The sequence below is a fragment of the Helobdella robusta genome, assembly GCF_000326865.2.
Source record: "Helobdella robusta unplaced genomic scaffold HELROscaffold_7, whole genome shotgun sequence".
Lineage (NCBI taxonomy): Eukaryota > Metazoa > Annelida > Clitellata > Rhynchobdellida > Glossiphoniidae > Helobdella > Helobdella robusta.
In genome coordinates, this window is record NW_008705398.1 from 4,589,287 (window position 1) to 4,615,976 (window position 26,690).

The following is a 26,690-nucleotide window of genomic DNA, read 5'->3' on the forward strand; positions in this document are numbered from 1 at the left end:
TAACACCAATGTTATAACTTCAATGATCTCTATGGTTTCAACTTTAGTGTTGTAGCTTCCAACGATCGTCATCCGTATTTTTATCCGTAGGTTTAAGATTTCCGATAAATGAACACAACTGCTTCAAACGTCAGCTTTGTTGAACGTTCATTTGAATATCAGCAGTAATAGAAAAAAATAAACTAATCCCAGTAACTACATAAATCACATTACGTTTCCAACCTCCTGTTAAACTTCTCTACTCCTGCCCATTATATGCGAGAGATTCTGACAATCCAAATGTGACATATATGGCAAAGATAACAAATATAACAAGATAACAATAAATAATTATATAGAGTAATTCCACCATTGCAGCGGTTATAACAATATCATTGCTAGTTTGTTATAATAACATATGTATAATATATTTTACTATTCATAATTTTATGGCTCAGACAATTTTTTGTAGCAACATTCCTATTAGAAATTTCCATAATTGTAATGTTAAAAATATCACCAGCTCGTACGATGCATCATGCAGGGTTATATTTTGAACCGGGGTAATTAGAAGATAATTTGCACTATTAATAAAATTATTTCACCAATTAAAGACATAAAAATTAAATTAGTGTTTTTTAAAATACAAATCTAGCGTTGAATTCAAGTAAATTAAAAGATGAGCTCACTTATTGTTCGTGTTTAAATGGAAGGTAGAGGAGGCCTTCGTTGCTTGCACGCCACACGCGTCTGCCATTTGCTTCTAATTGATTGGATAATTATTTCAAATCTATTTTTCATTCATTCATCGTTTGCACGCAGGCGGGGGAGGTTGATGATGGTGGTGATGGTGATGATGTTGATGGTGACGATGATGATTGGGTTATAAAAAAACTTCCCATTTTATTAATTTGCCCTTCTATTATTAACGTTTCAAAATTAAAATGCGTTCCGTGAGTCACGATGTCACGTGTCTTTGTTAAAATGGGTTTGATGTGCAATCGTTCAACCACTGCTTATAACATTTCCATACCTTCCAGTCTAAATTTGGTTAATTAAATGGTGGTAGATCTATTAATATGGATATCCAGATACAAGTAACATTTAACACGATAACATAAAGAGAGAGCAGCATTGATTGAAGGCAATCCCCCCCCGAGCCACCATCTTCCTCCCAGTGACTTCCAACTAACAAGTTGCCTTCTTCGAGTTCGCCAATTTGACGAGTTAAACTAGTTAATTATGTAATTTATCAGACAATGAATATGTATGCGATTTTAATTATTTCATTGAGAAGACACAAAATACGAAATAAGTTGAAAGAACAAATTTTCAAATAATGAACGAACACCGATATATGTAAAGAGAAAAATTGTAAACTAAGAAGTTGTAATGCAACAGATTCCACAATTTATAAAACTGCCAGTGGGCGACCAACAGCACTGCAATGAAATGCATACGTCCGCGCCACAATAACAAGCAGCATCACCATTCAATCCAGTCTCGTCCGCATTCAACAGAGCACCATCTATAATACAAACATCATCTTCATAGTCCTCTTCATCATCATTTCCGAACGGTCGTACATCATTTCAATTATTTATAGACGATGACATCAACAAACAAACTATAAATAGCTCGTAAACATTTGCACCATTCATAATCATTTACTTTAAAAAAAACACCATGTCTATTTAAATGCACTTTGATGAATATTTATGCCGCTAAACATTAACTACGAATACAACTGTGCTTAACATTCATTCATTCATCTATTCATTCATTCGTTCGTTCATTCATCTATTCATTCATTCGTTCGTTCATTCGTTCGTTCGTTCGTTCATTCATTCATTCATTCATTCGTTCGTTCGTTCGTTCGTTCATTCATTCATTCATTCATTCATTCATTCATTCATCCATTCATTCATTCATTCGTTCATTCATTCATTCATTCATTCATTTATTTATTAATTCATTCATTCATTAATTCATTTATTCATTCATTCATTTATTCATTCATTCATTCATTCATTCATTCACTCACTCACTCACTCGCTCATTCATTCATTCATTCATTCATTCATTCATTCATTCATTCATTCATTCATTCATTCATTCATTCATTCATTCATTCATTCATTCATTCATTCATTTAACATTGATACACTTGACAGGCACACATACACACATATATAGATATACACACATACACACACACATACGCACTCACATACACACAACAAGCGACACACACGCATGCATTAGACTTTAAAATGATTTTTTAATTTGATGGATGGATGGAAAAGAACTGATGAGAACATTCAGTTAATTGCAAACAACAACATCATGTTTTCTCAAATAAAGAAATACGGTGGCAATGATGATGATGATGATGATGATGATGATGATGATGATGATGATGATGATGACGATTCCACAAAATGGTGATGGTGATGATAATACTTATGACGGTAACGTTTTATCTTGGCGGTGAAAAAGAAGAAGATGATGATGATGATGATAATGATTGTGATAAAGATGATAATGATTGTGAGGATGATTATCATGAGGCTGACGAGTGCAAATCAAATGACACACATATATACCATATAAAAAACACAGATATACCAGCACACACACACACACACATACACACAAACACACACACACACGTATCATGGTATGTAAAGACTCTAGCGACAACAATGATACCTGTGTGGTTATATAGGAGAGAAGAAGATAATTATTATCAAGCAATTATGTAATTGTTTAAATGAATGTTGGCAGAGATGGTGGATGAACGTGCGAGCGAGCCAGCCAGTTGCAGCCAGAGACGATGAATTGTTATATGCAGGGCACTAATGGCTGTAATGTGCTTGCCGATCCTCATTCATAACAATTAATTGATAAACCAACCAACTGATCAGTCAACCTATAAACAATCGACGAACCAACCAACCGAACAACCAATAAATCAATCAAACAATCAACAAACTAATCAAACAACAAACTAAACAGACAATTATAAATACAACACAAGCAAACTGTTACAAAGCAATCACAGAAACAAGCGATCAACAAATCAGCGAACCAATCAACAGATACCATGTTTCCTTCTTTCAATGAAAGCCTACTGAATCTTGATTAGCTTCTACGCCATTACTTGCTTATCACAACAGTGGCCTACAAACTCACACATTCAGACATTTGTAATACACACACGCACGCACACACACGCACACAACACACAATCTAGTAGTAAAATAAATACTTCATTGATAAAATCAAACCAATGAAATCATCACCACATGCAATGTCATCAATACAATATGATACATCAATACATCACACACACACACACACACACACACACACACACACACACACACACACACACACACACACACACCCGCGCGCGCATACACATACACACACACACTCACACGCATACACACACAGCACACTCACAACACACACAAACGCATGCACACATACACATACAAACACACAAACGCACGCACACACACACATAATTCACTGCACAAGAGGACACACCAGCCATCCAACCATTGTCGTTTTCTATATTTAGGTTGCCACCACCGCTTGTCTATTTATAGAACAGGCGAGCGTAACGTGCGAGTTAAATATTCAACAGCTGGTTGGTTGAAAGGTTGTGACGTCACAGGAATATGCTGTGACGTCAATCTTGCCTAAAAGTAGAAACTAATCCATGCACGTTTGTATTATGTACGTACGTGTGTGTGTGTGTACACATGTATTCGTTTATTTCCTTTTGCATATGTGCGTGTGTCTATATGTGAGTGTGTGCATGTTAAAGTATGTATAACTAAACATGTGTGTGTGTTTGATGTTTGTATGTCTAAGTAGGTTTGTGTGTGTGAGATATATATACATACATAATCATACACACACAAACCTGTTTTCGTATCGTGTATTTTTATGTATATATATTTTTCTCTTAATAGATATATATATATATATATATATATATATATATATATATATATATATATATGTTGGTAATAGACCATAATTTTTATATCGAAATCGAAATATATATATATATATATATATATATATATATATATATATATATACATACAGTTTATAAGAAAATCAACCTCGTTAATACAATTATTATATTTATACATTAATTTTTCAAATTTTCTAATTAAAATTTTATTATAGATATTTAATTTATTAAGTAAAAAAACTAAAATTATTATTGTTCATGTTTATTAAAATAAATAATTGCAGAAAGCTTTTTCGATATAAAATATATCATCGTCAGTGCAAAATATTTTAAATAATATGAAAATTACCGTTTATAAACAAATGACGTCATACCGTATGACTTAATTTTAAGCGCGAAACATTTTTGAAAATACTATTATTAATTATTATATACTATATATTTAACATATTGATAAAATTAACTTAAAATTATTTACATAGATATATTATATATATATATATATATATATATATATGCTGGAAGGAGACCATAATTGATGTGATATTTGATAAAATTTACAGTTTCTTGCACGAGTTTCAATAAATTGGATAATAATTACGAAATTACTCTTAGAAATATTGAATAGCTCAGTTGTAAACTTTCAAAAACTAAAATTCGATGTAGATTCTACCAAATATTATCATGTATATATGTATATATATATATATATATGTGTGTGTGTGTGTGTGTGTTTGTTTGTTTGTGTGTGTGTATTTATACTTTTTAGAATATATATACATATATATATATATATATATATATGTATATATATGTGTGTGTATATATATATATATATATATATATTTATATATAATACCCGTTTTACATTACGTTTACACATGTAAAAGTATATACCCAGTTCTATAAACTCCTTTTTTTTATCAACACGTGAAATATGCTAAGTGCATTGTATTGCACGCACTCTAGTACCCAATCCATACATATATATATATATATATATATATATGTGTGTGTGTGTACATATATATATATATATATACCAAATGTATGAACAAATGAATGCATAAATGTGTACATACATATATACGTACGTCAGAGCTGAAACACTTGAATAGTAGTAAATCTTAATGTACAGGCAAAAATAGCAGCTGCCTCTTTCCTATTGGTTCAAACATGTTATGACGCCATTACGCGTTTCATTGAAGATTTCGAGTGTACGTACTGGCGGTGTTCGTATTACGTGACGATTATACGTTCTTCAAAATCTATCTCTATGAGGATCCTTCATCCAAATATATGTGTGTGTGCGTGTGTTTCTGTGTATTTGTTTGTTTGTGTGTGCATGTGCACGTATGTATGGTTTTGGGGTAGGCCGTTCACAATTGTGAAAATATCTTGGAGAGAAGATCTATGTTGGTATTCTTGATGTTTTGTCTGCTCGTCAGGTTGCTTTTAATGTTAATCATGTTTGTTTTTTCTCACGTTTGTCTGCTTGTGTGTTTTTGTGCCATTTGTGACACGAATTCATCATACTTATGTGCCAGCATGTTTTTATTTGCACCATGTGTGTGTCTGCTTTGTGTTTCAATCGTGCTTACTCTATCATTCTAGTATCATGTTTTGTATCATGTTTTGTATTATGTTTGTACCAAGTTTATATTGTATCATGTTTGCATTGTATCATGTATCATGTTTGTATTGCAGATATGCATCATGTTATGATATCATTGTAACATTCGAATTCTTTCAATTAAACGAAATTACCGAGATAAGACATGAGTGAAATATATTTTAACTGTTCTTTTGTTCGGTCCATATATTCATAGGAAGTTATTTTTAAACATCTTCATTGATAATAGAATAGCACACACACACACACACACACACACACACACGCACACTCTCTTATGAATTAATTGAAGTGTAAAAAGATTAGAATGAAATATTTGAGAGCGTGCATGACGAAGAAATGTACGAAAAAATTTGAACACCGTGGCGTAGTAGTAGTGTCAGTAGTAGTGAACCATTGAAATGGGGATCTCATATTTTTAACAGTGAGGAACGTATATGCAAAGTAGCTAGGTAGGTAGGTTATGTTTATTTAAATTTGACAGCTTGTCAGAGCAGTGCAGCTTTGTTCATGGGCTTGTATAAATTGGACTATATGAGTGATTTAAGCGTGTTTTTACTTTCAGTTCTATTCATCGGTCGGATTCAACGGGATGCACAATAGCATTATTTATGATATTATTATAAACTAATCGAGTCCATCTCATGGTCTAATATATCATCAAATAACAAGAGGATAGTAGAACCGGTCTGACAGACTTGTTAGAACATTTTTGTTTGTTTTTATAAATTTTTTAAGAACTCGTTAAAATAGAATCAGCTGGGTTGTTGTTTCAACGCGGGTTTGCACTGCTTATTGATTTATTACTCTCGGTATCATAAAAATATCGTTCAGCAGTCTGGTTAGTTAGTTAGTTAGCTTAGTATGTTTTACGTGGTTATACGGGTGCTTTTTTTAAACCGCTGCAAGTTTTGCAAATTTTTTTTAAAAATTCCACCGTGCTGGAAATTCAAAATTAAATTTTAAATCATATATTTCTTTTTCAGAAAAAAACGCCAATAATATACATAGCACCAACAACGACGACGACAACAACGACATCAAATACTAACAACAATTAATAAATATTATTTGGCTCAAATCAACAACAACATCAAACAACAACAACAACAACAACATAATAATAATAGCATCAACGTTGTTAGCACCAGGGTCGTCAATATACCCATATAAAGGAAATAAAATACCCTCAACCTTTACAAGCGATACCTTTTATTTATTTTTCATCACAAACATTTTGAAAAATATGAACAACATTATCATCAGCATAACAACAACAATAACAACAACAATAACAACATCAACAACAACATTTCATCATCGTTACAACAACAACATCAACTTCAACAATCGCAACACCATCACCACGAGCAAAATATAAAATAGATTGAATATACATTGAATACCATGAAATAGCGGACAAAGAAGTTTGAGGGCACCTCACTTTCGTCTAGTGAACCGTTACTCAGATCCGACTTTTTGCAAAAATCAATCAAAAAGTAAGATGATGATGGTGGTGGTGTTGATGATGATGATAGTGTTGGCAATGATAGTTACGACGATGTAGTTGATAATGGAATAGCGATAATGAAGTGATGATAATGATGGCAGTGAAGATAGAGCGCGTGCTGATGATAGTTTCAACGGTGATGATGATGATACAAATAATGCAAATAACATTTTTTTGAGAATTTTTTTTTCAAAAATATTTATTCGTCTACTTAGCACAATTTTTTTATGTTCAGGAAATCAAAAAGTTGCTGGGTTCTTTTTTTCATTTTGCGGACAAAAGCAATCAAACAAACATACACACAAACAAACAAACAGGCAAACAAGCAAACGAACAAACAGAGAAGCAAACAAACAAACAAAGAAGCAGACAAATATAGTGGAACAAATTATAATCTACATCTGTTTTCATTTAACAATTTATTGATCCTTAATGAAAATATCATCTCGCTGTTATCTATGTATCTATCTATGTATCTATCTTGGTATCTATCTATGTATCTATCTATGTATCTATCTATGTATCTATCTATGTATTTATCTATGTATCTATCTATGTATCTATCTATGTATCTATCTATGTATCTATCTATGTATCTATTTATTTATGTAAGACGACACCTGCTTTTTCCTACGCATATGTTCAGGTATTTGTTTATTTTCTTCTTTATTCTTCTTAATTCGCGTGTCCACATCTTGAATGCATACACAAAATATCTAAGTACTACCGCCACAAACATTCCCTAGTTTGAAAGTGCGTATGCATCATGAATGTTTCAAAAACTATTTTCCAGGTCTGGAATGGTTACTATGGATGGAGAGGATTTGTTTTCGTTATTACTGAATAATGATGTATCATTCTTTGTTTTGTTAGCTTCAGTAGCATCATGATGTATGTTGCAGTCATCATCATCTCATCATTTCAAGATGTCCCATCTTTTCATCATAAGACGACCTTCATTTCGTCACATCTTATATTATCACTTCTGTATCATCATCGTCATCTCTGCTTTAACACCAACCCTACATCACTTCAAACATAGCAGACCAAACATGGGATAAATCATCTAGCATTTCAGATTTCATCATCATCATAAAACATCATTATGGTTAACTCTGCCAACATCAACCAACAACTACTATCATTTTCACCAGCTAAATAATCATTTGATCATCATCATCATAATCTTCATCATCATCATCATCACCATCATAACCAACGTTATTATTGTTTATTACTTTCATTTCTTTGTCTCCTTTTCATCACACGGTCGTCATTAACATCACTTGATCATTTTTAAAACATCACCACATCATCATGATCGTCGTCATCATTGTTGTCATCACCGTCTTCGTCATCATCACCTTGATCACCCATCAGCATTACCACCGTCTACATCATCATCATGTTCATCATCATTGTCGTCGTCATAAACATCATCGTCGTCATCATCCTAATCATCATCATCGTCGTCATCACCATTTTCTTCATCATTATCAGATGATATAATAATAGAAAGAAAGTACAAAAACTCCAGCCGTAAAAACAAAAACAATTATAAAGCCCATCGTCATCGTCGTCCTCATCATCATCATCATCGACACGGCACTCGTCAACTTCTAAAAATAGCGCAGAAGTATTTCATCTACGTCACGGAATCTTCTGACGTCATTACTTAACTCCTCCCACCCCGAGATTTCGGTGTTTACATGCTTAAGTGTTTCTGCTATGCCTCTCGTTATAAAAATATATGCATACATGAATATACACTGCTACACATACTTCTCTATCGGCTGCTCCCACATATTTACTTTTATTATCACTCAAATATGTCTAACACACGCTCCTATAGTCCACATACATAATTGCGTACCTACATACATACTAATACACACACACACACACACACACACACACACACACACTCACACACACATAAATACATACATACGTACATACATACACAAACACACACACACTCACACACACATAAATACATACATACGTACGTACATACATACATACATACATACATACATACATACATACATACATACATACATACATACATACATACATACATACATACATACATATATATATATATATATACATACATACAAACATGCATACAAACAAACATACAGACATCAGACGTATAAAAAAGTACCTGACAAATGAATGCTTAATTTCATTGATGCACAGTTTCATTTGTGGAAGAATAGATTACTGCAGTTCAATCCTCTATGGTACAAGCTTGTATCTTCAAAACTGCATACAGTCTATTCTGAACACTGCAGCAAGAATAATTGCTGGTGTAACAAAATATGAATCTGTTTCATCATATATGCGAAATGAGCTTCACTGGTTGCCAGTTTGTTATAGAATCGAATTCAGAATTGCAATGTTTACAAGAGACAGTTTGATGGGGCTTGGTCATCGATACCTTCAACAGCTGATCGTGCCTGTCCCTACGGCTGCCGGGGGGCGAAAACTCAGATCCTCTGCCAAAAAGAAACTCGTTGTTCCTAGGTTCAGGACAGAAAATTATGGACGGCGTCGTTTCTCCGTGGCTGCAGCGGAGGTTTGGAATAAACTGCCCGATGATGTCGTTGATAGTATGGATGAAAGAGACATGTTCCGAAAACGACTTAAACATCACTTTTTTGACCGGCAGCTTCTCGAACAGCGCCTCTGAGTTTTATATAGAGGGGCGCTATGTAAATTCTCCATATCATACCATACCATACTTAACTTACAGCGAATCATATAATGAACTAATGTATGATGAATGTATAGAGGCACATGAAAATTTTTATTTGAACTTACTAAGAAACCCTATTGTTGTTGTAACATGATGCTTTTGTGCCTTTGTGTCTTTGTATTCATTATAAAAAAAACTGATTATATATACGTATATATATATATATATTTTTTCTTTATATATATATATATATATATATAAGAGAATTCATACAATACATACATATATATATATGTATATATATATATAGATATATGTGTGTGTGTATATATATTGTATGAACTCCATCAAATTGTTAGCATTAATCAATTTAAAGTTTGTCTTTTCAATTTTCCTTATTAGAATTTTCTAATAAAATTATTATCTAAGTTCATCATGAGAATTTAACAAAACTGTTATTATCCAAAGTCATCATGCAGATAGGTCTTATTTTGATAATTTTCACAAATCATCTTCAGTGCAGGTTTGGTTTGTATAGTTTCTATAAACAAAGAAAAGTTAGTTCTTTAAGCAAAGTGAGTTACTTAACTTAGTTGGTGTCGTATAATCATCTTTGTTGTTTGTTGTTTGTTCCTAATTGTTATTGAAGTTAGTATTAAGGCGTCGAGTTGGTGATGATGTAACCATTCTTTGTTGGATGTTTATTTGGGGTTTTATGAATTTGGATAACAACAGTTTTATTAAATTTTCATCAATAATTGAGCAATTTCCAGAAAATTCTAGTAAGGAAAGTTGAAAAGACAAACTTTAAATTGATTAATGCCAACAATTCGGTAGAATTCATACAATATGTATATATATTAGGGATGCACCGAAGTTCGGTCCCGGCTCCGGCCCCGGCCAAAATCCGGCTTTTTTTCAAATCCGGTCGAATCCGGCCCTGGCCGGATTTGGTGGCCGGATTTAAGGCCGGATTTAAGGCCGGATTTAAGCGTCTATCAACTTTTAAAAATGTTAGAACTAGAAAAAAAATTTTATTGAATTCAATTAATTTTATGTCAATAAGTTAATGGCTAAAGCTAAGCTAAAGGCATACATGATACATAATAACAACATCACCAATTGTGAGGTAATCTGGACAATTTTCTTTATGCTATAACATGGGTTATGCATAAATTATAAGCTGATCTTTGTGTAAAAGAACTTGTGCACGTGTATATACTATATATTGATAATTGCACATGACGGATCATATAGCCACAAAATATATATATATATATATATATATATATATATATATATATATAACGATATATATATATATATATATATATATATTTAGAGAGAGAGAGAGAGAGAGAGAGAGAGATACATAAGCACATAATTTAAGAACATGGTATACATGACGCATAATTACAACATCACTAATTGTGCGGTGAGCTGGACAATTTTCTTAGTGCTTTAACTTGGGTTATGCAAATATGCATAAATTATAAGCTGATCTTTGTGTACAGAATTTGGCGTATCACACAACTTATTCATATATTTGAATTAAATAACTATTTGCTTGGTGTTATTTTTTGATGTTCAACATGTAGATAACCGTAAATGTGAGTATTTTTTCTAACGTATGTAAAATGGTAACTAAAATCCGGCCCCGGCTCTGGCCCCGGCCGGTTTTTGAATTTTAAATCCGGCCAAGTCCGGCCCCGGCCGGATTTGAAAAACCTGAATCCGGTGCATCCCTAATATATATATCATTTGAATACACACACACACACACACATACACACAACACACACACACACACACACACACACATATATATATATATATATATATATAAATTCAATATATATAAATTCAATTTTGTAATAACATTCTTGCGTGTAAATGTTTGGTTTGCCTAGTTACATTACAGTTCAAATGTGTGTTGACTATTTCTGTGACAAATTTGTTTATATTTTTGCGTTCGGGAAATAGCACAACGAATAGCAAAATGAATCTGTAAACCAACTCGCGTAATGTTGATGTTACTGTGTGTGTGTGTGTGTGTGTGTGCGTCCGCACAATCATTTTTTATGTGTTACACGTTCATGGACAATCACCTTCATTATGACATGTTGTGATAGTTGACAGTCGCAACATCTTTCATCCCATTCAAGCTTCTTCTTCTGTATGGCGCGAATATCTCCAGCTTACACAAGCATCATCATCAGTATTTGTTGCCACGCATCAGTTGTTCGTTTAAATTTTCAAGCGAAATTGACACGCCACACCTCCCACACACACGCACATTCGCACGCACATTCACACGCACATTCGCACGCACACTCGCAGGCACAGACGCGCAGGCTCTTGCACGCACACAACATAAACATATATTTTTTAGCTGAACACATGGACACAAGTTGCATTTATTACCTGCATCCAAATTCGGCGAGCATGCTTTGATGATGTGTACACATCTCTATAGGATGCAATGCAATACAGGCAAACATCATTGACACACCTCTGCATACACTTACGATGCGTACGGGTTAATGTATGTAATTTTACATAGATCTGGGCACACATGCAACTTACCTACGTACGTACGTATGTATGTATGTGTGTGTGTATGTGTGTATATATGTATGTATTTATGTATGTATGCATGCATGCATGCATGCATGTATGTATGTATGTATGTATGTATGTATGTATGTATGTATGTATGTATGTATGTATGTATGTATGTATGTATGTATGTATGTATGTATGTATGTATGTATGTATGTATGTATGTATGTATATATGTATGTATGTATGGCCACCTCATACAACATGGGCATAAAGGCAATGTATGTCGTCGTGAAGATATGGCCATACACGTTTGTGCTGGGCTTATTTATAGGCACAGCAAGGAGGCGACCAGCCAACCAGCGAGCACATAATAGATTGTTCTATTTATACTCGGGTTCTTCTATTTGCGAAGGGAACTCCGTGGATCCTCTTGCACATGCAGACAACATCTTCATTTCATTTCATTTCGTTTCATTTCATTTTGTTTTTTAACAAATTAAATCAATTTCTGGCATATATTGGCTTAATTTGTTAAGTTTTTCAACTAGATTTATTGCAAATCTAAACTTGAATTTATGTATTTGTTGCTATACCCAGTGTAGATCAGCAGAGTTGTTCATTTCTAAATGAACCTGAAAAACTTTTTCCTGTTTGAAAACGTTGAATCTGTTGAATCTGTATTCATTTGTAGGTAAGAAGAAATCAATTTGGTTGATTGTAGAACTTGCTTAAACAAACGTTAAACTCCATTCGGAAAGATCGCCATCATCATAATCTTAATCTCAACATTTTAAATGTAATTGTTGTAAGCAACAACATCATTAAAGTATTCCAGATATCTGAGTTAACTGACAGATCGTAATGGATAAATTAAATAATTTCCATTTGTTCGCAGATCCTATATTACACGCACAGTTTCAATAGCAACTCTGAAGTTGAGTCAATTAACTCGTTGCAATGCTCATGTTCAACATTGAGGTTAATGATTTTTTTTTGCTTTCAGGTGTTCATTCATTGATTCATTAATTCATTTCAATAATTCATTTCAATATTTCATTCATTCATTCATTCATTCATTCATTCATTCATTCATTCATTCATTCATTCACTCACTCACTCACTCGCTCACTCGCTCATTCATTCATTCATTCATTCATTCATTCATTCATTCATTCATTCATTCATTCATTCATTCATTTATTCATTCATTCATTCATTCATTTTATTTATATTTTTTATTTTATTGAATAAAATTCAACAGCTAAATGGTTAAATATTTTGTTTTTAATTATTCAGCTGGTACAAGTAACAGTTAAACAAATAAATATTTGTGAAAAATTAACTAAAAATTGTCACCATCTTGTTGCGATTCATTAGATTTGTTCTGAAGCATTGTGGTGCGTGTGCATCAAGTTGTTTCTCAAAATTTTATTTAAAGCTCCGATTGAAATATGTTATTTTAGATGTTTATATTCGATGTATAGCTAGAATTGTGTTATGATCAGTGATCAATGCATTAATGTTCTCACTTCAGGCCAACAACAGCAGCAACAACAACAGCAACAAAAGTTCCAACCGAAGATCAGAAACGACTGCAGCTTCGTTGCTGGCCGACTTATCAATTATTGACTGGAATTCTCTTGTTTCCATGGAAAATTACATCTTCCAAGACAGCGACTTTCTTCCGGGAGAAGATGACGTGGAGCTAGAGATTTTGAACGAAATCCTCGAAAATCCAACATTGCTGGAAACTTTGAGTTGTGGTCTCTTAGTAGATGATAATCAGCATCAGTTACCACAACAACAGCAACAACAATCTTACCAACAGCAACCACATCAACAGCAGCAAACGCAACAACAACAACACCACCACCAACAACAAAGACCTTTTCAACAAACTGACATCCAAGCAACATCAGAGATCCAACAATCAACACCAACATTTTACAGCGGATTACCCCCTCTTCATCATCACCACCACCAACAACAACATCAACAGCATCAACAACCAGTATTTTTACGAGGACAAGAAAAACCGAAACAGACAGAAGAACCATATCATCAACAGTTACAAAAAAATGAATCATATCCTATGTTGCACTCTCAGCAGCAGCAACAACACCATTATCAACGTCAACTGCAGCAACAACAACAGCTTTATATTCATCACCAACAGCACCAGGCTCAGCAGCAACAACAACAAAAACAGTATCAACAACATCAACAACAACAATATTATTGTCAACCTCAGTACACCAGATCCCTCTCCTATCAAACCACAACAGCCCCAAGCCCATCCTTGAAAAGCTCATCATCATCTCCGTCTCCATCATCATCCCAAGTTTTTTGTTCTCTTCGCAAACGACCCCTCTCAAATGAGCCACCACCTTATTCCCCTGAATATTCCAGTGGTTACCAGCATGTACAATCCCAAACGAGTTCTTCTAAACAATCGCTTATTTTGATGGAAGAAGATGATCCTAAAGTTTGGGAGAGAGTTCGATGCAGTTCTTCGTATTCATCTGCCGAATCCATACCGACTCTTAAGGGTATTGAAAAGTTAGCGTTGCACTCGACTGTCGCCAAGTCGGAAACAGATAAAAATCAAAGCCAATCTTCATATCAACATCAATCACAAATGCAACAGCTACAGCAAAATATTCAACAACAACAATCCATACAGCAACCGCAGCAACTATCGCAACAACAAATAATTAAACAACAGTTGCAGAAACGAATAACAACTAGATTACAACAGTCCTCCTCTTCAACGTCCCAGTTTCAAACGAGTCCATATGAAACCAAACCAAAGGCAGACTTAGAAGAGTTGTGGGATTATTTTTCATTTTGTCAGTCTCAAATATCAAATCCCAGCATCTGCAAATCACCAACATCAGCAAGCACCACCTCGACTTTTGCTTCAACCAGTGCAGTCATGTTTGATGATAAAATCGTCAACGAAGTTGAAGAGGCAAAGTCCGATAAACCCAGAAGTCATGGATCTCTGTCCGACCTTCAACGCTACAAACCTTCAGTCAGTAAGGAACCTCCGGGAAAGATTTTAAAGATGAGACAAAGTAGTCTGGATGAAGCGTTTGTTTCGCCAACAGAATTTTCTGGAACACGTCAAAAATTGGAAATTAAACACAGGTAATTAATGTTTAGTCTTTGTTTTATACTATACAATTATATACTTTTATAAAATAATAATCGCATAAAATTAATATGATAGGAAATTCATTTACTTACATAGTTCTGCATCGGAAAGTTGCTCGTTCAGCTTGGAGGGGTCATCCGATAGTTCTTCGACAACATCTCTAACTAGTCCAAAATGTAAAACTTCTGAAACTCTTTCTGAAGCTCCTTCAAAGTCCACCACGTCGAAGGACGCTCAGTTTTGTTCCGTGTGTGGTGATAGTGCCATATGTTTGCACTACGGCGTGAGGACTTGTGAGGGATGCAAAGGATTCTTCAAGGTTTGCATTCTCATCTTGTACATGCATGCATAAAGTTATTTTCAATAAAATATTTACCTTAAGTTTAGGAAATAAATAAAACACTGAGTTATTGTTCATTGTGTCTAAACAGCGTACCGTACAAAAAGGAGCTAAATACTCGTGTCTAGCAGAGAAATGTTGTCCTGTTGATAAAAGAAGGCGAAACAGATGTCAGTTTTGCAGATTCCAAAAATGCTTGGCTGTTGGAATGCAAAGAGAAGGTATTGATTATTTTTCAATCGGTAATTAAGAAAAAAATATTTTTCGTTGTTTATGTTCTAAAAATTACTAATATTTTAAATTTAAATTTTTAGTGGTAAGGATGAATTCGCTAAAAGGAAGGAGAGGAAGACTGCCTTCAAAAGGTCGACTATCTCAGATGGGCCATTTTGAGCTGCCTCAAATTAATCTGGCAAGCGAACTTGTTAAGGCGCACAACGGAAGGACTGCTGAATCACATACAGTAAATATTCATATTTAATATTTATTTATTTAATTCTGAACAGAGCAATATAACCACTTATTTTATAACCTTCAAATTAGGTATAAAAGATGATCGTTTTCGTTTGTTTTTATTTGTAAAGGCATTCAGAGAGTCGTCGGATTTAACAGAATGTAGCCAAAATGAGATAATTCGACATTTTTATGCTGGGTTTGTTCAGCAGTACGAGGCGTTGAAAGCATGGTCTGAAAAAATTCTTGAACTTGCTGATGTATCGAATGACGACAAAAAACTTTTATTTGATGCTGCATTTCTAGAATTACTGTCCTACACGGTTGCAAAGAAGTTAGATTATGACATTAATTTTTGAAAAAAAAAAATTGCAACAAAACAAATTAACAACATATTAAACGTAATAATAACAATTTTATACTGTTTTTTTTTATTAACACAGTTTATCAGGCGCACAGTCATTCATCCCACTAACCTCACGTCTGTTGTTACCGAAAGATAAATTTTCAAAAGAGTTCAGTGAGTGGGTGGATTTGATTGTTCAATATTCATCGAATCTGAATAAACTTTCACTCGATGCCACAAGCACTGCCTGCATGGAGGCCCTTATTTTGATCACAGGTAAAATTTTTTAATTTTCTTTTAATTTTTATTTTTCGATCGCTTGAGAACAGTTTTTACATTTATCAGTAAATTAATAATTTTAATAATTTTGCTATTTATTAATTTTTAAAATAGCATAAAACTGTAATTTGAAATTTTAATTTGAAATATTATTTCCTAACTCTAAAAACTTAAATGATAAATAAGAGACCATGCTGAAATATATAATGCCGAAACAAATGAGCGAGAGTCAAATGTTTTGACAGACAAGTTCGCAGTTGCTTCTTGCGTTATATACGGACCAGATTATCTTTCATGTCCTTATCCCTTTTTAATAAATTTATCTTGAATTTTAATGCTTATCAAATCATAGCCGGTATTGATCAACTTAACATGATTCCGAATTATAGATAGAGTTGGTTTGAAGGACTCTCAGCTGGTCGATAAACTGCAATGGAAGGTGTGCGAGACCCTTTACGAGCACATCCAGAACACGTACGAGGACACAGATAGGGAGTCACCCGTCCTATCCCGCATCCTTGGAGCCTTGCCGCAGATCAGATCAATCAGTATGCACTGCCTTCGTTTACTTCAAAAACTTGAAACTTCAAAACCAAAAATACCTCAACCGGCACTTGTTAAGCATGTATTTCTCAGTAAAAGTTTCTCTTTGTAAAAATTAACTTTTTCTCAAATATTGTTTTATGTTATATATTCTATATACGGTGTATATATACATATATATATAATATATGTATAATTCACATAGTTAGTAAATGTTTTATTGAGTGCAATAGTGAAATATAAACTGTTATATATGGTGACAATTATTAATGTTATGTTATGATAAAACTATGATTCATATTTTGAAATCCTATTTGAAATTTACTTGAATTGCAATTTCGCATAGGACAAATAACCGATGAGGTTAATTACATTAATTACTTAATTAATTATTAATTATAATTGGTCTCTTATTGCACTCTTCCAAAAGAAGAGTGCAATAGACCTTTGACCTTTCAAGGTATTTAATTATGGAGTTAAACTGCATGATAATCTTATAAATATTCAACCATTAATTGTTATTTGATTATCTATAATAATACCACCCCAATGAAATCACATCTGCGTGCGTATTCAAGGTTACCATTGCTATTATTATTGTTATTATTATTATCGTCATTATTGTTATTGTTTTGAGTAATATCATACCTATTATTGTTATTTATTTTACATATTTATATATTTATCATCATCATTAGCGTCTCCCTCAAACGCAAACACGCGCGCACACACGCACATAAACATTACTTAATTTATTTATTTACGTGTATGTGTGAGTGTTTATCTAAACAGACTTATACTAATCTATACGTACATACCCTATTTATTTGCTTATTTGACAATTTTGTTGTAACATACACTTGAAATTCATTCTTGTCTCACAGACATTTTGAACCTAGAGGTGACTTCTCTACTGCAGTCCTATGATATATTTTAAATTTATTCTCGCTTCATCGCCAAGATCTTACTTTTAGTACTTACTTTTCGCTTAACATCATCAGCATCATCTTCCTCGTCATCTTCCTCATCAGAATCCTCACTGTTATCATCGTCATTTTATAATTAATCATGTACAGTTCTGCTTTAATGATTATTAATTTTTTAATTGTTGTGCAGTTTGTTATCATGAAAATTAGTCCGCTATTTACGTTGTGCTATGTTAAGTTGTGACGTTTATGTGACGTTCTGTTTTGTTGTGTTTCTGCGCTAACTTACATCTAGTTTTTTGAGTTAAATACCTTAACAAGTTATAATAAATAATAATAATAACAATTTTAATTATAAATATTACTGCAATTATTATTTTATGATTAAAAGCCGACTTATTGAACGATGTAACTGCATCTCATGTATTTATTCTTCATTAACTCGCTCTTTCTCCTCTAATGTTCACCAATCAAGTCATCATCGTTATCGCATTCTTGTTAATTTTACGTAATTTCTTTAAATACTTTTTATTCAATCATCTACTTTTAATTGTTTTTCTTTTATATATTCATACACATGATTTTATAATATTTTTGTTTCTGTTTAAGAAGTAACCCGGTGAAATTGATGGTACTCGTTTATATCATTAGGTGGTCTAAAGTGCATCAGTCTTCATTATTCCAAACTTCCCAGATGTTTCTAACTAAACTTTTTTTCTTCGCCATTTTTTAAAGTCTATGGTGGATAATTTTTTGATTAATATTTTTATATTGTTTATGCTTACCATTTGTTTTCGTGTCTTTATTATCGCCGTTCGTGGCGTGTTTTTTTTCATTTTCGTGTCGTTATGAGTGATTTGTTGCCTGCGTAAGACTACATGAAACTTATTTTGTGGCTGTTGTTATCAGCATTTGTTAATCGAAAAAACTATATGTTCAATAAAAATATTTCAAACATTCAGTTGAAAAAAATTGAAGAAATTGAAAGTGACAAAAATTAAAGTTCTTGAAAAATAAGATAGTTATATATATAACATTAAATAAAATTGTTAAAAAATTAAATTAAAAGATAGAAAAGTTTTGTTAAACGATCTTGCTTATCTAGGTTTTTTATTATATTTTTTAACTGACGCTGGTCTTTTTTTAGGAAAATTGAAAATATTATTTTATAAACAAAATGGCTAAGTCAGACACAGCTCCCAAAAGAAAAATTAAATTTAAAGAAGAGATATCTAGTAAAGTAAACATCATTGACGAAACTAAGGATGTGTTAATACAGTTGAAAGATGAGGCGGGTGAGACACTTGGCAGCACATTCAACTTACCACTGAACACAAGTGTAGAGAAATTACAAAATATCTGTAAAAAATTAAAAAATGAGGTAATTATAACTTGCATATTATTTGTTAATTACATATATATTGTTATAGAAATTTCATTAACATCTGATAATAATTTTGATTCATTTATTATTTTGTATTCATAAATAATAAATAAATAAATAGATGATTTTTTAAATAATGTGTTTACTATTTTTAAATAATAGTTGAAATAAATAACTTCTTAAATAACTTTTTTTTTCAGTGGCGTTTGTATTTTATTCAATTAAATTATGTGCCAAATTTAGGATGACAGACAGCTGTATTCATTTTTTCTAAAAAATGTAGAAATATCAACAAGTCTCTATGAAACAATAAAAGATGATAGAACGATCGACTGTGAGTCGGTGCTTGACATCATCTACCAGCCTCAAGCAAACTTCAAAGTTCTGGCCGTGACGAGATGTTCCAGTAGCATCCCTGGTCATGCTGGTGCCATTCTCGATGTTCAATGCAGTCCCGACGGCAGGTCGGTTGGTGGTGATTGGAATCTGTTGAAGTTATGCTTTCCAACATGTTTGCCAACTTCTAATGCATGTTTATGTTATTAAACAACTGCTCAGTTATTTATCATACTGCCGGAAGTTCAGCATCCATTTTCATGATCAGTTATTAAATACGTTCCTTATATCAATCATGGAGCTTAATGTCGGCAACAGAAATCGACCAAACACATGCACACATGCACATTTCACTTGTAAAAAGTTGCAACGAAGGCAACAGGTGTCAGGCGGTATTTAATGTTTAAAACAATTTTCAAAATGCACCTCTTCATTAAATTCTTGCATGTTTTAATTCTTTCACCTTCTCAACTTTTTAGGAAACATCTTGCCTTCCTAATTTTGAATTGTGTTAATGCCTTAAAGTTAATTAATTCAAAATATATTTCTAATGAAATGTGTTCAATTCCAGGGTCGTTTAAAGTCATCGTGGACCTTAGGCCCTCTTCAACTTTGTTTTTAATATTTTTTGCCATTGCACTCTCAAAAACACGCCTAAAAACTATTAAATTTGCAAAATTTGTCCTCAATATCTGTAGATTTTCAAATATATCAGCTGTTCCACTATCATTAAAAACTTGGAGCTGATCGTGTTCTACATCTGACTTGTATATTGCTTTACAAATTAAGATGGAAGTATTAATAATAATAGATAGACACACTGAGATGCAGTTGTTTTTATGTGACAGGCTCTTGTATGATGATGCCAATGCAGTTTTTGATCCCATTAAATTGAAGATGAATGATGATAATTAATAATTATGGACTTTTCTTCAAATGTTATTTTCACAGCACCCACCCACAAACTACTGATGATTAAACATTGTCCTGAGTTCAATGAAATGATGTGTGGACTGAGCAGTTTACTACACTGTCATTAATTATCCTAACTCATTTTGTTTAAGTATGAAGGAGTTTGTGGGGGGTTGCAATGAATGCGTGCAACTTGATTGATTTCATTCATTGATGTCTCAGTGTCCCTTCAACAGCAGCAGCAGATTGTTTGTGAACATAATTTCTATATTATTTTGTACTTTTCTAGATATCTAGCAAGTAGTTCAGGCGATACGACTGTCAGGTTCTGGGATGTCAACACAGATACGCCGCAGTTTATGTGCAAAGGTTGGGAGTTCACAGTTATTATCATTGTATTGGCAATATTATTTCATTATGCATTTAATATATTTTAAAAAATCCAACGTCAAATTTTCAAGTCCACAAAAAATAAAAAACTTTTTTTTACCACTTTATCTTGCAGGTCACAAACATTGGGTCCTGTTTGTCGCCTGGTCACCTTGTGGTAGGAAGCTGGCTTCAGGCTGCAAGAATGGTTTGGTGAGTGGTGGTGTTTGTTGTTGATGTTAGGTGCGACATTGTTACAGAGTTGGTGATGATTGTAATGAGGAAAATATGATGAGAACCTTTCCATATAAATATCTTTCCACGCGCACCTCAGGTGATGATATGGGATCCAACAACAGGCAAACAGATTGGTCGACCATTGTCAGGACACTCAAAATGGATCATGTCGATTGTGTGGAAACCACTGCATCTGTTTGTTGTTGTTGTTGTTGCTGTACTCACTGTTGTTATTGTCCAGTTTTAGTCATAGTTTTGCAATTGTTGTTCACGGATGGTATTGGGCCATCTTGGGAATTTTTAATGCTGATGTTATTTTTTTTCAGAGATGGTTCGTCAAGGATTCTCGCCAGCTCATCCAAAGTACCTCATCTGTATTATTCACTTGCTCATGTCTTTGTGATTGTTATTCTATTGTATCTATTATTACTTGCTGCTTACCTACCGGCTTGCTACGTATAATTTACTTATTACTTTTTAATTTGTTACTGGTTCATCAAGGATTAGACCTGCCTAATCCAAACATCATATTTCTCAGGGAAAATGTCATCTAAACATGTGTTGTGTTGTTGTTTTTTATTTGTTACTGATTATTCGCGTAAACAAATTAAAGGTTTTTCATATGACTGTTTAGTTTGGGTGGATTGCTAAAGTTACTGGGTAAGATTTCATGGCATGATAATTTCTATATTGGATTTGGTTTTCATCAATTTTAATTTCTTCAAATGACCCGATATTTCTCAACAGTCTGTCTTATTGATTGGTATTTGCTTATATGCGATTGCTTTTTTAGATTGATTTTTGATACATCAATTGTTTGATAGATTGATTGATACATCAATTGATTGATTAATTAAAATTAGGATGCCACAATTCGGATATGGGATACAGTGCTGGGAACTTGTTTGATGATTTTATCTAGCCACCTACAATCTGTCACCTGTATAAGGTCATCCTACTTACTGACTTAATAGGCTTTCATACAAACTTCATATTTCTTCTTACACAAATTTACACAAGCTGACTCTCAACCTTATTACGTAAATAACTGAAAGAAACTAAATTGTTAGCTAATTATATAATTTGTGGAGAATGCAAGTATTCTTTAGGAAGCTTATCTCGTTCTTTATAATTTTATGTTATATCTTGTTTATTTCTATCTTGCTCGTCGATTGCTTGCTTAGGTGGAGTGGTGCAAATTTGATCTACTCGTCCTCACAGGATAGGACTATCAAAGTCTGGCAACCTGATAAGGTTCGTTATAAGATGTAATAAATGAATCAATTAGAATAATCATTAAATCTATCAATTAATTATAAATGCGCTCAACAACAATATATTAATAAACTAATATCAATAACAATAATAAAAACAAATAATAAATAACAATATATATAAATTAAATATGCGCGCAACAACCATATGCACGCCCACCCGACACGAGTGCACCCGGCTTACATCAGCTGTGCATTACTTGTATGCAGGGCACCTTATGTAGGACCCTGGAAGGACATGGGCATTGGGTCAATCATGTTGCACTCAACACTGACTACGTGATGAGAACAGGAGCATTCGATCCTGCCGACGCCAACAAAAGAAATAGATTAGACTCGAGTTCCCAGTTAGATGGTTTGTTGATGTTGGGCTGGCTGATGTTGGATTGGTTGATGATTCGTAGCTGATTGGTTGTTTGATTGGTTGACGCTTGATTATTTAACTCGTTGATATTTAACTGGTTTGATTGATCTATGTTTACATGCGGAATATTCAATAAATGGAGAAGCGATTGCTTTTCTGTTGATTGATGCGTGTTTGTTGGCTGTTTGCTTAATTGAATGGCTGAATTATTAAACGAATGCCTTTATTTAGTCTTTATTTGAATAAGGTTTAATTTTTTAATACCAACAGATGCTACATTACAACAAATGGCCCTAAAAAGATATGAAGCTGTAGTGGCAAGTCTTCAAATATTCTCATTTTAATATAGAGATGATTTTTAAAACTTTATTCATCAGGTCTATGTTTGCCATTTAACGAACTGTCATTTCGTTAGTTTTAGTTAATGCATTAATGAAAGATAATTTTAAAGAGATATAAGTCCAACGTCCAAGTGCTAAAAAAAGTGGATCACATCGTTCTGCATGATGAACTGCAAAAAACGAAACTTATGATTTGTGCTTTAAAGTAAGCTACGGTCATAAAAAAAAGTATTAAGTTCTAAATGGAAAATCGATGCTGAACGCTTCACGGCTGATGAAATGAATTTTATTTCAATGTGGAAATTTAGTATAGATGGAGCGCGGAGAATTTTTCAAGGTGATGGTAGAACAAAAATTATATAGAGTAGAAGAAAAATGTCTAGATTTTTTTTAATAAAACTAAACGGCCAAATAGTTTAAATGAAAATTTTAAAACAAGAGAAATTTCAGAATTAGCTAAGCGAATGAAACGAGCTGAAAGGTTACTCTGAAGATATTTTACATTGCACTGCATGTAAATGGAAACATAAAAATGAAACTGAAACGGTTTTTACTTTAAATGACTAAAATATGAAAGCATGGCAGAGGAACTCCATAAATGTTTCATAGCATCAACAAAATGGTGGTTGCAATGTTTAACTGAAAAATGGAAGGGATGACTAACAAAAAATATGACGTCCAGCATAAAATGCGCTGTCTAACGTCAAATATGATATGTCTGTTATAAAATGTGGATGGGGAACGCGAGGGACGTAAAAGTACTAGATGGATGATTAACAATTTTAAGTGCGTGTATTGAGATTTAGTGCCGCGTTGTTTTAGTGAGGTGTATGACAATTTCAGGACTCGCATTTATGGATTTTAACATGAACTTCAATTTCATAGAAAAAATTTAACAAAACGTGAACAGAAATTGTGTCCCGAGAAGATGGTGTCCTGTTCAGACGACCACACTATGTCTCTTTGGCAACCTGAACAAGACAAGAAACCTCTGTGCAAGATGGTTGGCCACCAACAGGCCATCAATGAAGCAGTTTTCTCACCAGATGGCAGATTGCTAGCCAGTGCATCCTTCGATAAATCAGTCAAACTCTGGAATGGTGTGTCTGGAACGTTAGTATTTCAAGGTCATTCTGGGGTTATGAATGTTTGTGGGTCATTGTCAATCTGGGGTAGTGATTGTTCGTAGGACACTTATTTTGAAGTGAGGAATGTTTGTAGGTTCCTGCATTCTAGGGCGATGAATGTTTTTAGGTCACTGTTAATTTGGGTTGATAAACGCTTGCCTCTGTTGAATTGAGTTCCGTCATCGCTCTCTGTTGACGGTTAACATGATTATAATAAAAATGTTGATGATGGTAATTCAGGTTCATAGTAACATTGAGGGGCCACATTCAGGAAGTGTATCAGGTGTGCTGGTCAGCAGATAGCAGGTATCGTCGTCTGCTTTCTATAATAATTTAATTATTACTCTGAATACCCTCGATAACATTTTTTTTATAACACATATCTGTATAAAAAAAGATAACCAAAGCAATGACAATCATTCGTTAATTTAATTAATAATAACTTTATAGCTTCTGCTCATTGCTTTTATATTATTTCGGCCCCGAATCATTATAATTAGTGATATTTCGATGTTAAAAAATCAATTCGATTTCGATTTTTTTCTGGCAAAAAAATTCCATTACAATTTTTTAAAAAAAGACAACTCAGTAATTTGCATCTTACATAATATTTTATTGAAACAGTTTTTAAATCAAAATGCTGATTAGTTAAAATGAGCTTTGAAACAAAATAACGTATTTTAAGTTATGACGGAAAAACTAATTGTTCCACATGTTCAAACTTGAGTCGATTTCGCCGTCCATTTATGATTGAACCAGATTGAGAAGATCTGCTCAGGAATTGAAAGATACGTTCGCGAACCACTTCCGTTATTATTGGGAAGTGTGGTGCATTATTGGCCCATCACTTATAAACAAATTCTTTGAGAGCAATGATTGATTCCTGAAAAGAGCGGCTCAGTTCCATTTCCATACTTTCTTTTGGTTAATATAGAGAATATACAGACGACCAAAATGTTACGTCACTATAGCAACGAAGTTTTGGATCCGATCAAAAAGTAATTGTGGGCTATTTTTTTTTATAAACGCCTTTAACTAACCGTTTTTTGCATAAAAAAGAGTTGATTTCAAACGTTGGTAACATTAACTTGGAAAAACCTACCGCGCCAAAGTTGTTTAAAAATATCGAAATCGAATTGCTGTACAATTAAAATCGACTCGAGTTTTTGAAAATCTTGCCATCACTAATTACGAACATGATTTGCAACAGGATGCTATGCAGTGCCAGTGCTGACTCGACATTGAAGGTGTGGGACAGCAAAGGCAAGCTCCTGTACGACCTGCCCGGACATGCCGATCAGGTGATAGAACATTCCTACCCATGTTTGGTGATATGGTGATGTAGGATGTCGGTGATAATGATGGGTGGTGGTGATGATAATAATAATACTGTCGAGTGTTAGATTGATGAGGTGTGATGATGAACACTTAGGTGTACGCACTGGATTGGAGTCCTGATGGACAGAGAGTCGTCAGCGGCGGGAAGGACAAAGTGCTCAAAGTGTTAGTCATGATGATGATGACGACGTCGTTGTAGCTGAGTGGTGTAACGATAATGATGCTGCTAACAAAGTAGAACATGTAATAGTAATGACGAATGATGGTGACGATGAAAATTTTTCAATTCAAACCCGACAGCATTGTTGACAGATAAATTATATTTTATTAACTTCACCATTTCAGATGGAAAATGTAGAAAAGAAGCAGGAATCCGACAACCGTTTTGACTATTCTTTGTATATTCACAATAAAACATTTTTTGCGCAATATCAATATTGATAATAAATGAAAACCAAAAATTTTTTCATTGTACAAATTAAAATACTTCAATGTATTTATCACTATTGGTACATCGTACATATTACGTATACAAATGTCAATGCTTGCAAGAGTTTACGGTACTGGTATTAATGAAAA

General features: G+C 33.4%; 3 protein-coding genes across 3 annotated transcripts; all 3 read left to right on the plus strand.

Annotated features, from left to right (window-relative positions):
* Positions 1–15,783: 15,783 nt before the first annotated feature.
* On the plus strand, positions 15,784–16,093 carry HELRODRAFT_148466 (hypothetical protein; the record flags this gene model as incomplete). The annotated part of the gene is made up of 2 exons (XM_009030999.1): positions 15,784–15,861; positions 15,974–16,093. Coding segments are annotated over 2 exons (198 nt in total), but the record flags the coding sequence as incomplete, so codon positions are not given.
* A 102-nt stretch (positions 16,094–16,195) lies between these two features.
* Positions 16,196–17,912, plus strand: HELRODRAFT_96116 (hypothetical protein). Its single transcript, XM_009031000.1, has 4 exons — positions 16,196–16,345; positions 16,467–16,669; positions 16,779–16,957; positions 17,350–17,912. Exons 1-4 carry the CDS (start codon positions 16,205–16,207, stop codon positions 17,613–17,615), a joined length of 789 nt encoding a protein of 262 aa, XP_009029248.1. The 5' UTR covers positions 16,196–16,204; the 3' UTR covers positions 17,616–17,912.
* Positions 17,913–19,606: 1,694 nt separating this feature from the next.
* HELRODRAFT_69578 (hypothetical protein) lies at positions 19,607–26,310 on the plus strand (the record flags this gene model as incomplete). The annotated part of the gene is made up of 13 exons (XM_009030594.1): positions 19,607–19,810; positions 20,057–20,277; positions 21,351–21,430; positions 21,567–21,643; positions 21,765–21,862; positions 21,994–22,030; positions 22,531–22,616; positions 22,852–22,921; positions 23,152–23,306; positions 24,532–24,759; positions 25,014–25,079; positions 25,984–26,074; positions 26,206–26,310. The coding sequence occupies 13 exons, from the start codon at positions 19,607–19,609 to the stop codon at positions 26,308–26,310; spliced, it is 1,518 nt and encodes a 505-aa protein (XP_009028842.1).
* Positions 26,311–26,690: the final 380 nt, after the last annotated feature.